Below are 14,038 nucleotides of genomic sequence, written 5' to 3'. Positions count from 1 at the left end.
CTCTCAATCATCAGCAAAGTGATGGAAGGTGTCGTCGACAGTGTTATCAAGCGGCACTTACTCACCAATAACCTGCTCACCGATGCTCAGTTTGGGTTCCGCCAGGACCACTTGGCTCCAGACCTCATTACAGCCTTGGTCCAAACATGGACAAGAGAGCTGAATTCCAGAGGTGAGGTGACAGTGACTGCCCTTGACATCAAGGCAGCATTTGACCGAGTGTGGCACCAAGGAGCCCGAGTAAAATTGAAGTCAATGGGAATCAGGGGGAAAACTCTCCAGTGCTGGAGTCATACTTAGCACAAAGGAAGATGGTGGTGGTTGTTGGATGCCAAACATCTCAGCCCCAGGACATCGCTGCAGAAGTTCCTCAGGGCAGTGCCTAGGCCGAACCATCTTCAGTTTCTTCATCAATTACCTTCCCTCCATCATAAGGTCAGAAGTGATGATATTCGCTGATGATTGCACAGTGTTCAGTTCCATTCACAACCCCTCAGATAATGAAGCAGTCTGTGCCCGCATGCAGCAAGACCTGGACAACATCCAGGCTTGGACTGATAAGTGGCAAATAACATTCGTGCCAGACAAGTGCCAGGCAATAACCATCTCCAACAGGAGAGATTCTAACCACCTCCCCATGACATTCAACGGCATTACCATCGCCGAAACCCCCCATCATCAACATCCTGGGGGTCACCATTGACCAGAAACCTAACTGGACCAGCCACATAAATACTGTGGCTGCAAGAGCAGGTTGGAGGCTGAGTATTCTGCAGCGAGTGACTCACCTCCTGACTCCCCAAAGCCTTTCCACCATCTACAAGGTACAAGTCAGGAGTGTGATGGAATACTCTCCACTTGCCTGGATGAGTGCAGCTCCAACAACACTCAAGAAGCTCGACTCCATCCAGGAAAATGCAGCCCGCCTGATTGGCACCCCATCCACCACCTTAAATATTCACTCCCTCCACCACCGGCGCACTGTGGCTGCAGTGTATACCATCTACAAGATGCACTGCAGCAACTCGCCAAGGCTTCTTCGGAGCACCTCCCAAACCCGCGACCTCTACCACCTAGAAGGACAAGAGCAGCAGGTACATGGGAACACCACCACCTGTACGTTCCCCTCCAAGTCCACACACCACCCTGACTTGGAAATATATCACCGTTCCTTCATTGTCGCTGGGTCAAAATCCTGGAACTCCCTTCCTAACAGCACTGTGGGAGAACCTTCAGCACACGGACTGCAGCGGTTCAAGAAGGCAGCTCACCACCGCTTTCTCAAGGGCAATAAATGCTGGCCTTGCCAGCGACACCCACAACCCATGAATGAGTTTTTAAAAATATCCTAAGTGGGATCTGAATAAATCTCAGATTGGTGATTTTATTCAATACTGAAGGCCTTGTTCTGAGTCTGTGTCTTTGTCTCCCGTTATTGGTTGCCATCCTGACTACTGTTTACCACACAGGAAAAGCCTGGTTTTTTTGCCCGCTAAATTAGTGTTTTTCATACTTTAGAATGATGCAATTCCCCAGTTTTTTCTTTTGCAGCATTCTATCTTGGTCTTGCTCTATCCTTACCTTTTTGACTGGTGGCTGAAAACAGTCGGAATCACGGGAATTACCATCAGTGCTGCTGTTCTCACTGTTCTGATCGTTTTGTGTTTCTCTGCAAAGGGGAAACAAGGGGATACATTACACAACTGCCCTCCAAAATCTCCATTTCTCTGACTCTGGCCTCTTGTGCACTCCTCGTCCCTTTGGCCCATCATTAGCACCTGTACCTTTAGCCACCTAGCTATCACTCTCTGGAATTCCCTCCCTAAACCACTGCCTGTTTCTACTACATCTCCTTCGAGATTCTCCTTAAAACCTACATCTTTGACTAAGCCCCCCTACCCCCCCCCACCATTTCTCTTCTTTGGCCCAGTGCCCTATTTTCCTCATGCCTTTATGAAGCACCATGGGACATTCTTCTACATTAAACGGTGTTACATAAATGCAAGTTGTTGTACATACTAGTAGATCTCTCTCAGAGTTGGAGGACACTGTTTCACAACAATAGGGTGTTATCAACAAAGCGTGACAGAGAAAGTGTGATGGGGAGTGTTACAGGTTGTGTGACACTTGTGCATGCTATAGACAAGACTTTTAATATATCAACAGTCGATGTCCCATGGCATTGCACGCAAGACGACCAGTGAAGCAGGGGCTAATTGGACCAGGGCATGCAGACGTAATTTAGTCGCCATTTTAAACTCATGCATTCTGCCCTTATTTTTAATATATTTCCATTATAAATTCCCATGTCCACACTGATAATGGAAACTTGTCATGCTATAATTATACCCTTCTGCTAGTGGTAAGTCTAATTAGAGGCTTGGTTTTCAAAATTCAACTTCTTTTAAAAACTGCACTTAAAAAACAGAAATCCAACTGAAGTGAGGAAAGAAACTGTCTGTGTCAATCAACCCCCTTCTCTCTTCCACAATCTGTCTCTCTCATTAGGTGATAGAAGTCAGAATCTCCTTTTCATATGTGTAACCCATTAGCATCAACTTGTTCTCAACAAAACATGAGATAATCATTTGACTTCAACATTCAACTGGTATTTTTTTAAAAACTCAACTAATATTAAAAGATGCTGTAACTTATGCATTCCCTTCTCTCAGCATAATAGAAAGAACTTGCATTCATATTTTAAGTTTATAGAACAAAAAACAAAAGCTACAACAGGTGTGTAATTAGCAGTCACATTTTCTCACACTCAGACACACAGCCTTCCCTGTTTTAAAAAGCACAACATAAATTTTATCTCAATAAAGCTTTTGAAATGTGTTTTCTTAAAATAATTTTGAAAAACAAGAGAAGTTGAGCAGAAAGTGCAGCTGACTAAATGACACTGATGTATCCTTAGAAATTAGGTAATCTGCATCTGTTCAGACTGCACAGTTCAAATTCAATTCACAGTAAACCTTTAATGAAGGCATTAAAAGATACAAAAGACAATTTAATGGATAATTTAATCATGTTATTGTGAAATGTCATTTTATTTATTTTTATTTTGCTTAAAACCTTATTTTGAGCATTTTGATCTTCAGTTACTGAGAAAAATGACATACTAATGAGCAAGTGTTGACACTTTAACTTTGCAGTTCCCATAGGACACATTAACAGAGCAGTTTTCAAAATAGCGCATGCATTACGTAGTAACAGAAAGTGATGCCCTGATGAGCTAGGCGATAGGTGGTAAAGGCACTACCAGTGTAGCAGTAAGCCATACAGACTGGAAGATCCCAGGTTATATTCCCAGTCTGTGCTGGGTTAGCTGAGCTCAACCAGAGCGGTAGTTGAGCTCGAGCTCCTTGTATCTGGGTTATGGAAAGGAAGACTCAGCCTGGATTCCAGCTCCTGATCTATCCAACACCCCCGTTGAAAAGTGCACGTGTATGGATGGCAGGTGGTCAGGCTTGGCTATGATCTCAAGCAAACCAGCTTCACTGGGGAGGGGGTTTAAACTGATCATCGACTGAACTAATCATTTGCCGCCAATTCATCATAAAATATCAGAATTAAAAGCTGTGAATAAACTAGAAGTCCTGCAAAGGGAGCTGAAGGAAATTGTATTGACACGTACTGTTTGCGGAGGACAGCTGCCAGCACCATGGCACTGTGATGATTGAAGCGACGGATTATAGCAGCATTGCTGCTCTCCTTGTTAGATTTACAGGACGACAGTGCTGACGAAGTTCCATAACCCTGTGAACAACAGTATTTGCTGCAGTGAGGCCGTTAGATAAACAGGTGACTTAACACAAACACCCCTCCTAAATTTAAACCACCAACCCAGTCTATTCTCTTTATTATACACTCCATCTCGGAGAAGGAACATTGCAAAAAACATACAACTCCGCATCCTAAAAGTAAAGGAATGCCCTTTATGGAGTCACCTCCCCCCAGTTGTAAGCACATACACTGGGCCCTAGTTTGAATATGTATAGTCCCCTGAATAAAGACCGATAATCTGTCCGGATTTTAAAAAAATTGTGTGTCAATTCGTTCATGGGATGTGGGCGTCGCTGGCAAGGCCAGCATTTATTGCCCATCCCTGATTGCCCTTGAGAAGGTGGTGGTGAGCAGTGAGATTGTACAACTGAGTGGCTTGCTAGGCCATTTCAGAGGGTGATTAAGAATCAACCACAGTTAATATTAACATAATTAATAAATAAAGAACGTGCATTTATATAGCGCCTTATCGTGTCCTCAGGATGTCCTGAAGCATTTCACATTCAATTAAGTACTTTTGAAATGCAGTCACAGATGTTATGTAGGTAAACTAGGCAGTCCTTTTATGCATAAACTGTAAATGAATTCAATGATCACTTAATTAGTTTTTGGGGATGTTAATTGAGAGAAGAATGTTGGCCAGGACACAGGCACAATGCCCTGCTATTCTTCAAATAGCGCCATAGTATCTTTTACATCCACCTTAACATAGGCAGGCAGTGCCTTAATTTAACATCTGTTCTAACCAAGAGAGCACCTCTAACAATATAGCACTGCCTTAGTACTGCACTGAAGTGCGCCACTCTTGATTATATGCTCAAATTATGGAGTGGTGTGAACCTTCTGAGATAGAGATGAGAGTGCTACAAACTGAGCGAAGCAGGCAGTGCATTTTTCGTGCATAACGACAGAGTACATGCAGTCTCATCCCAAGCGGGTATACACGCATGCATACACAGAAACGGTTTCCCTTGGTAATATATAAATCCACATACAGTTTCACTGTGGCCTGCGCAAAATACACACAGAATTCTCCCTCTCCTCCCCAAGCTTATACATGTACGTTACACGTGTACATTTGCATACACTTGAACCAACACACACATTGCCTAGTCTAATCCTGCATACTATTATTGCCTAGTCTAATCCTACACACTATTATTGCCTAGTCTAATCCTGCACACTATTATTGCCTAGTCTAATCCTACACACTATTATTGCCTAGTCTAATCCTACACACACTGCACAGCTCTGTTGTAAATGTGGACACAAACAAACAAATGTACACAAACACTGTCACATTTCAGGATTCCTGACGATTTCACCACGGAGGGATTTTGGTATAATTTAAATTAAAATGTTACTATGAGTTAAACCTAACTCATGAGGGGGTTAAATTCCTACAGCTGTCCAAAGTGCTAGGGTTGTGTGTTAGAGCTAGACAACTCAGCTCATGAAACGATGCCTCTAGCAAACCATTCCAACTTGAAACAATAGGAGTTGTTTCCGCAGATCATCCACGCTCACCAAGGTAGGATGGCCTATTCAATTGAGGACAGAAGGTGGTTTCTATGAACCTCCCACACGGATGTGGTAGCCAATTCAATGAGATAAATGGCTGCTTCATTAAGTTTTTTTTTTTGGAGTGTTGGTGGCAGCTCTACTTTCCTGGTCAAAGGGGAGCTGGAGGGGGTCATAGGCCCTTGGTTTCCTGATCAGAAGGATATGAGTTCAATCCCACTTCAGAATTTGAGCACGTAATCTATACTGGTATTTCAGAGCAGTACTATAGAAGTGCTACATCGTCAGAGGCAATATTAACTGAGGCCCTTTCTGATAAAGCAGGTCAAGTTCAGAGGAACTACTGGTCATTAAAGTTATATTAAGCCTGCTAACACAGACAATGTGGCATATTTCCTTTTTTTCTATGTCACGAGGAGCGTTACTGATTTAAGTGGAAGTAAAGTGAGATATACCATGCACATTCACTTATTGAATGCTAAATAAACCAACTTGTTGGTGGCCGGTGCAGGGTTACAGTATCCAGTTCGTATAAAATAGGGGTTTCACTGTTCAGGCCCCAAGTCACCCGATAGAAGGAGTAGATATTTGGTAATAAATCCTGATCATAAGGGTCACAGGATCTGCTTAAGGGAGAGAATAGTGATGCTGAACCTGATAGAATATATAGTGAAGACTCGATACTTGTTACATACATATACATTTTTATACACAGTCCTCACCATTTATACTGTCTACGCTTATCACGGGCAGCTGTCTATATTGGGCAAATAGTGCTAACCATGTCATAACACAGGAGTCAATTACAAAGGGACTGCTTATAACGTATTAAGCGTGCCGGCTATTTTGGGCATACTGTGTTGTGCCACTTTCCTTTCTTGCTCTGCCACTTCGTTTGTCTCCCGTTTGGTTGGATAAAAGGTGGTTTCCATGAGTTTCCATGCACTGAAATAGCTCTATTAAAGTAGAACTTTAATGGTACCCTTGGTCTCCTACAGTTTCGCCTTCCCTTCCCACGGGGCCTGCACTAATAACTCTCCCCGCCCGCCCTCCCCAGAGTTGCACGATTGAAGTCAGGAGCGAGGAAACTGCAGACACAGACGTGCGTCCCAATACTCCAGAGCGGCCATCGAGCAAGTGATTGACTGGAACTGTGAAAGGGAAGAATGTGGAATCACGGTTTGGAATTGCACATCCAGACTGGTCTCACTATTTTCCCAGCTGGTACAGTCAGAAGACAGGTGTAGTTAGTTGCACGGCTGCCTCTTACCTTCCCGCTGCTTGTTATACCGCCCACAACGGGCAAATCGCTTAAACACCAACGCGCCCGCTATAAGCGGTGGAGACTGTGTGTATTGCCTGTCAGTCAGCTGGTACACTATACACTGTTCACATGCCCTGTTACACCAATGACACAAAGTAATGGTCACCTCGCCCAGTGATTTGTCCTCCAGCGATGTCAAGTCCACTAGAGGGTTCCTCACCCCCTGGCTAACGAGGGTCTTCAAACCTGACCAAAAAGAAAAATATCAGAGCATCTCCTCTCTCACAGCACAAGTAGCACCACCAGAGAAGTCTACTGCAGAGTACAGATAATGTAACTAAAATTAGAGGACATTATATGGGATAACCACGAGGGGGAAGTAACATGTGCCCTGGTGACATCTGATCTATAATTCAAACTCATGTAGATTTGAGGATGAGAACACAAGACCATCAAAATCGCTGCTAGGGAGAAGCTTCAGATTCTATGGCAGAAATAAAACAGCTCAGAACATGGGCCTCTGCTGATATCAACCATCATCGCAGTTCTGATGCTACAATTAGACTCTGCCTGGGCTGGGAGAAATCACCCACAGTTCCTGTTCACGATCACTATCCAGTAATCATACATATGCGAATATGACTGGTTTTGGTGGATCAGCCTCATCTGTGATGCCTTCCATAGTTAAATAAGCATAATATGCATTAAGGAGAATGAATATTTACCAATCAAGACTGTCAGACAGATTTACACTCTCCCTGGTCTGGCACCAACCCCTCATACTCCTACCACTTTGTCGATGTGCAGATGCATATACTCGCCCTGTTTATCCATCCTGTGCAGTCTCTGCTTTGAGTTGCATGCTCACCTTTCTCATCAATCCTGGCACACTCGGAGAAGAGATCCTTCGACCCGGCATTGATTCTGTCCCTGTGGAAATAGTGAGACTGAAAGAAGCGGGTCCAGAATTCCTTCTCTGTCATAGTGTGAGGAACGTTTTCTGCATACTTCTGTTTCACTGTCAAAGAAAAAAAACAGACGCGGTTACACTATTGTATGGATCAGACACAGTGACTGCTCTGCACCAACACACAGAAACCACAGACTGGTTAACATTCGCAGAAATGCTCCCCTCAGCCCACAGTTTGTTCAACCCAAATTCATAAACTTCCTGTTGACATCACTCTCACCTGCAGGATATGTCCTAAAAATTGACTCGATGATGTCAGAGGTCAGATTATACCTGAGGCCATTACAGCCATCGGTCTGTGGTCGGATGTCAGCCTGTGATGAAAGCAGGAAACAATTACACATCTCACATCGCAGTAAACATTCTCAGGTGGTTATTTCAAACTGGATTGAAATATACAATTTTGAAAGATAAATTAATTTCTACAAAAATGTGGTGAGACTTTGCAAATACTGACACATGCACTCCTCCTGCCTGAACACTCCCAAATACCCAACCCCTGCCTGGAAACCTTCACATTCCAACTCCCATCCAAGACACTTCCCAAGTTCCAATTCACATTCTGGACATTCCCACACCCCCACCTCCCGGACCAGGCACTCATACCACCCCCCTCCCACCCTGGACCAGGCACTCATACCACCCCCCTCCCACCCTGGACCAGGCACTCATACCACCCCCCTCCCCCCCTGGACCAGGCACTCATACCACCCCCCTCCCCCCCTGGACCAGGCACTCATACCACCCACTCCCCCCCCTGGACCAGGCACTCATACCACCCCCTCCCCCCCCTGGACCAGGCACTCATACCACCCCCTCCCCCCCCTGGACCAGGCACTCATACCACCCCCTCCCCCCCCTGGACCAGGCACTCATACCACCCCCCCCCCACCCGGACCAGGCACTCGTACCAACCCCCCTCCCCCCACCCCGGACCAGGCACTCGTACCACCCCCCTCCCCCCCTGGACCAGGCATTCGTACCACCCCTCCACCCGGACCAGGCACTCGTACCACCCCCCCACCCGGACCAGGCACTCGTACCACCCCCCCACCCGGACCAGGCACTCGTACCACCCCCCCACCCGGACCAGGCACTCGTACCAACCCCCCTCCCCCCACCCCGGACCAGGCATTCGTACCACCCCTCCACCCGGACCAGGCACTCGTACCACCCCCCCACCCGGACCAGGCACTCGTACCACCCCCCCACCCGGACCAGGCACTCGTACCACCCCCCCACCCGGACCAGGCACTCGTACCACCCCCCCCCACCCGGACCAGGCACTCGTACCACCCCCCTCCCCCCCTGGACCAGGCACTCGTACCACCCCCCTCCCCCCCTGGACCAGGCATTCGTACCACCCCTCCACCCGGACCAGGCACTCGAACCACCCCCCTCCCACCCCGGACCAGGCACTCATACCACCCCCCTCCCCCACTGGACCAGGCACTCATACCACCCCCCTCCCCCCCGGAGCAGGCACTCGTACCACCCCCCCTCCCCCTCCCCCCCCGGACCAGGCACCCATACCATCCCCCTCCCCCCCCTGGACCAGGCACTCATACCACCCCCCTCCCCCCCGGAGCAGGCACTCGTACCACCCCCCCTCCCCCTCCCCCCCCCGGACCAGGCACCCATACCATCCCCCTCCCCCCCCCTGGACCAGGCACTCATACCACCCCCCTCCCCCTCCCCCTCCGGACCAGGCACTCATACCACCCCCCTCCCCCCCCGGGACCAGGCACTCATACCACCCCCTCCCCCCCCGGACCAGGCACTCATACCACCCCCCTCCCCCCCCGGGACCAGGCACTCATACCACCCCACTCCCACCCTGGACCAGGCACTCATACCACCCCCCCCCCCCCCTGGACCAGGCACTCATACCACCCCCCTCCCCCCCCGGGACCAGGCACTCATACCACCCCCCCCCCACCCGGACCACTCATACCACCCCCCTCCCCCCCCGGGACCAGGCACTCATACCACCCCCCTCCCCCCTTGGACCAGGCACTCATACCACCCCCCTCCCCCCTTGGACCAGGCACTCATACCACCCCCTCCCCCCCTGGACCAGGCACTCATACCACCCCCCATCCACCCCCCGGACCAGGCACTCATACCACCCCCCCCCCCCCTCTGGACCAGGCACTCATACCACCCCCATTCCTCCCCTGGACCAGGCACTCGTACCACCTCCCTCCCCGGACAAGGCACTCATACCACCTCCCCCTCCCCCACCCCCGGACCAGGCACTCATACCACCCCCCTCCCCCCTCTGGACCAGGCACTCATACCACCCCCCTCCCCCCCTGGACCAGGCACTCATACCACCCCCCTCCCCCCCTGGACCAGGCACTCATACCACCCCCCCCCACCCGGACCACTCATACCACCCCCCTCCCCCCTTGGACCAGGCACTCATACCACCCCCCTCCCCCCTTGGACCAGGCACTCATACCACCCCCCTCCCCCCCTGGACCAGGCACTCATACCACCCCCCATCTACCCCCCGGACCAGGCACTCATACCACCCCCATTCCTCCCCTGGACCAGGCACTCGTACCACCTCCCTCCCCGGACAAGGCACTCATACCACCTCCCCCTCCCCCACCCCCGGACCAGGCACTCATACCACCCCCCTCCACCCGTGGACCAGGCACTCGTACCACCCCCTCCCACCCCGGAACAGGCACTCGTACCACCCCCCTCCCCCTCCCCCCCGGACCAGGCACTCGTACCACCCCCCTCCCCCCCTGGGCCAGGCACTCGTACCACCCCCCTCCCCCCCTGGGCCAGGCACTCGTACCACCCCCCTCCCCCCCTGGGCCAGGCACTCGTACCACCCCCCTCCCCCCCCAGACCAGGCACTCGTACCACCCCCCCTCCCCCCCCTGGACCAGGCACTCATACCACCCCCCTCCCCCCCTGGACCAGGCACTCATACCACCCCCCTCCCCCCCCGGACCAGGCACTCATACCACCCCCTCCCCCCCTGGACCAGGCACTCATACCACCCCCCTCCCCCCCTGGACCAGGCACTCATACCAACCACCACCCCCAGACCAATCACGCATACGCACCACCCGCCGACCAGGAACTCATACACCACCCTGCCACCGCCACCCCCCCGCCCCCCACGAACAAAAACGCCGCCCTGCACCCCCTACACCGGCCAGGCACTCATATGCCCCCCTCCCCCAACCCAGCCACTCATACGCGTCCACCCCCCACCCCACCCCCGACCAGGCACTCATACGCCCCCCACACCACCAGGCACTCATAGGCCACCCCCCACCCCACCCCCGACCAGGCACTCATACGCCCCCCACCCCCGACCAGGCACTCATACGCCCCCCACACCACCAGGCACTCATAGGCCACCCCCCACCCCACCCCCGACCAGGCACTCATACGCCCCCCACCCCCGACCAGGCACTCATACGCCCCCCACCCCCGACCAGGCACTCATACGCCCCCCACACCACCAGGCACTCATAGGCCACCCCCCACCCCACCCCCGACCAGGCACTCATACGCCCCCCACCCCCGACCAGGCACTCATACGCCCCGCACACCACCAGGCACTCATAGGCCACCACCCACCCCACCCCCGACCAGGCACTCATACGCCCCCCACCCCCGACCAGGCACTCATACGCCCCCCACCCCCGACCAGGCACTCATACGCCCCCCACACCACCAGGAACTCATACGCCCCCCACCCCACCCCCGACCAGGCACTCATACGCCCCCCACACCACCAGGCACTCATAGGCCACCACCCACCCCACCCCCGACCAGGCATTTCTACGCACCCATTCCCGTCAGGATGGTTTCACACAGCTACCCTCAGACATTATGATGCCATGACCCTCCTTTACATGTGGAAGAGCCAAACCTTTTCCATAAACATGATTTGTGGAAGAGTTTCCTGCTGCCATCATAACATCCATGACAAGTGCAGTAAGTCCTAAAGACGGCCACTTTCCTTTACAATAGTCACAGTAGCAAGGGAAAAAGTTGGATCTGTGTACTTTCCCACTTTTTTTTAATATGATGGTATATTAGTTTGATTCTGAGAATTTAGAGACATTCTGTTAATATCATTAGTCGGAATATTTTCTTAATGGCAAGAGACGAGGGACCATGGAGGAGCAAAGGTTGGAGCATCCATGTACACAAATCACAAAGCTAGTGCACAAGTACAAAAAGTAACCAAAAAAGCTAACCAAATGTTGGCCTTTATCTCAAGGGGATTGGAATACAAAGGGGAGGAAGTTATGCTTCAGTTGTATACAGCCTTCGTCAGACCCCCATCTGGTGTACCATTCAATTATGGGCACCGCATCTCAGGAAGGATATATTGGTCTTGGAGGGAATGCAGCGCAGATTCATCAGAATGATACTGGGCTTAAAGGGTTAAGGTGCATAGGTTGTATAAATTTGGCTTGTAATCCCTCAAGTTTAGACAGTTGAGGGCTGATCTAATAGGGTACATACAGAGAAACCATTTCCTCTAGTGGGGGAGTCCAGAACAAGGGGGAACAATCTTAAAATTAGAGCTAGGCCAGTCAGGAGTGAAATCAGGAAACACTTTTCCAGTGTAAATCTGGAACTCTCTCTCCCCCAAAAGGCAGTGGATGCAGAGTCAATAAAAATTTTGATGATTGAAATGGATAGATTTTTGTTAGGTAAGGGTATCAAGGGATATGGATCAAAAGCGGGTGAATGGAATTGAGGTACCAATTAGCCATGATCTATTTGAATAGCGGTACAGGTTTGAGGGGCTGAATGGCCCACTCCTGTACTTATGTAAGTGCTATATCAATGTTGCACTTTGGCAAGCAGATCTGAACTGGTCAACAGGAGGGATTCTGTAAGCTAGCAATGAACTGCTGAATGCTACTATATGTATAGTTGTTTAAACTTATGTAATAAATATAGTTTTTCCTTTATCATTCAACGTTGAATTATTAAGAACCTTAATAAGAACACATCCTTCAGTAAACAGGACCATAAATCAAATATATGCACCAAGTAGAAAACAAGTCGTGCAAACAGCAGGTACAGCAACACGAACATGGAAAGAAAACTGACTGGAAGCTTGCAACGGGCTGTCTCGCACCAAGCCCACAATAAACCCTTACCAGGAATGCAGCAGAGATCCCAATATCCTGCTTGTTATTAGACACAGAGTTATCCACTGAATTCCCAGTCAGGCGATTGGCCCAGAACTCCTCGGCGCTGATTACCTGGCTCACAACCAGATCTTTGTAGAGTTGGAAGAGAACTGGGTCTTCCTGAAGCATTCTAGAATAGAGAAACAAAATAGTGACGGTTACAAATGGAGGACAGTGTTTGGATGCAACACTGCAGGGCTGCTTTTCCTTTAGAGCTTTCTCCCCTCTACTCTTCTGCTGAAGGAACTGAGTCTTGCTGAGGTACAGTTCCATGGGTAGCCAACAGCCCTCCAACACCTTAGTCAAGTGGCCACACTTCATGTGTAAACAGTGAGTGTTGGCTGACTATACAACTACCAAGGGTATCACAGCCAAACCGGATCCTGTCCTCACCAGACGTCAATGCATACTCACTTTCTAGTAAGGGTCAGCGGCAAGTGATTGGAAGAGGCTCACTTTTCCCACTCAGAGGCACGAAGGCCAATTGCTGAGATTAGCTAACTCAGCACATCTGGGACTTACACACTGCCTGAACCATCAAGAGAGCCCAAGATGATTTTCTTCAACATGTGTGGACAGAAACTAGGGTACAGGACACTTCAGTTGGATGAGAAGTTCAGCACACAGTGTGACAACACTACGACAAGAATCACTTCTCCGGGGATAGCTGTACAAGCAGAACACACTGGGGAAGATTGGAACAGCTGAGACATTCTTCAATACGAGGAGTGCTGCACAATTGTAAGCTCTTGTTACCTAGTGTCGAGATAGAATTTTACAATCATCATTGGAGATTCCCTCCCACACTCTAGAACGCGAGGCTCAGCTGTACGATTCTGTCAGACAGGAAGGAGACGAACAAAGAACTTTAACTGGGGCATCAGTACCTCCGAACGCAGATTGTTTATGCTAAAAATTGCTGACGTGGAACCTGGATGCTCTCAAATTGAAAAAGTATATTCCGGGCACCTACTTAGAGACTATTTCTTCAAAGCTCCTGATCAGTTTTATACAATGCAGCTATTTACTAAAATTACACATGATGGGTGTATTTTCCCATCATTCATAATATCAAAAATAAGCAGCTCGCTAATTGTAGGTCACGTGGTCCTGTGCTGACTTTATTTGCTGCAAATCCTCTTCCCTCAACTCATTGCTGGGGTACAGTTCCACAGACACTCTGGTACTTTGCCCAAGTGACCATTCTTTATCGTGGGAAGTATCACAGCCTAGCCTGAGTCTGACAATGCATGACATCCACATATGCACACTTTCCACCATGGATCACCAGATGGCCATCAGGAGCAAGAA

General features: G+C 49.9%; 1 protein-coding gene across 1 annotated transcript in view; it reads right to left on the bottom strand.

Moving 5' to 3' along the window:
* The window catches only part of gtf2h1 (general transcription factor IIH, polypeptide 1), an 82,135-nt gene that overhangs the window by 39,222 nt on the left and 28,875 nt on the right, over positions 1-14,038 (bottom strand). The window contains exons 5-10 of the mRNA XM_067993766.1: positions 12,695-12,857; positions 7,762-7,855; positions 7,440-7,589; positions 6,738-6,817; positions 3,638-3,759; positions 1,582-1,669 (exon numbers count right to left, since the gene is read on the bottom strand). Of these exons, the coding sequence (XP_067849867.1) occupies positions 1,582-1,669; positions 3,638-3,759; positions 6,738-6,817; positions 7,440-7,589; positions 7,762-7,855; positions 12,695-12,857 (697 nt within the window). The remainder of the gene's footprint in view (positions 1-1,581; positions 1,670-3,637; positions 3,760-6,737; positions 6,818-7,439; positions 7,590-7,761; positions 7,856-12,694; positions 12,858-14,038) is intronic.

The sequence above is a fragment of the Heptranchias perlo genome, chromosome 12 (assembly GCF_035084215.1).
Source record: "Heptranchias perlo isolate sHepPer1 chromosome 12, sHepPer1.hap1, whole genome shotgun sequence".
NCBI classification, from domain to species: domain Eukaryota; kingdom Metazoa; phylum Chordata; class Chondrichthyes; order Hexanchiformes; family Hexanchidae; genus Heptranchias; species Heptranchias perlo.
This window is presented reverse-complemented; position numbering and strand designations above follow the sequence as displayed.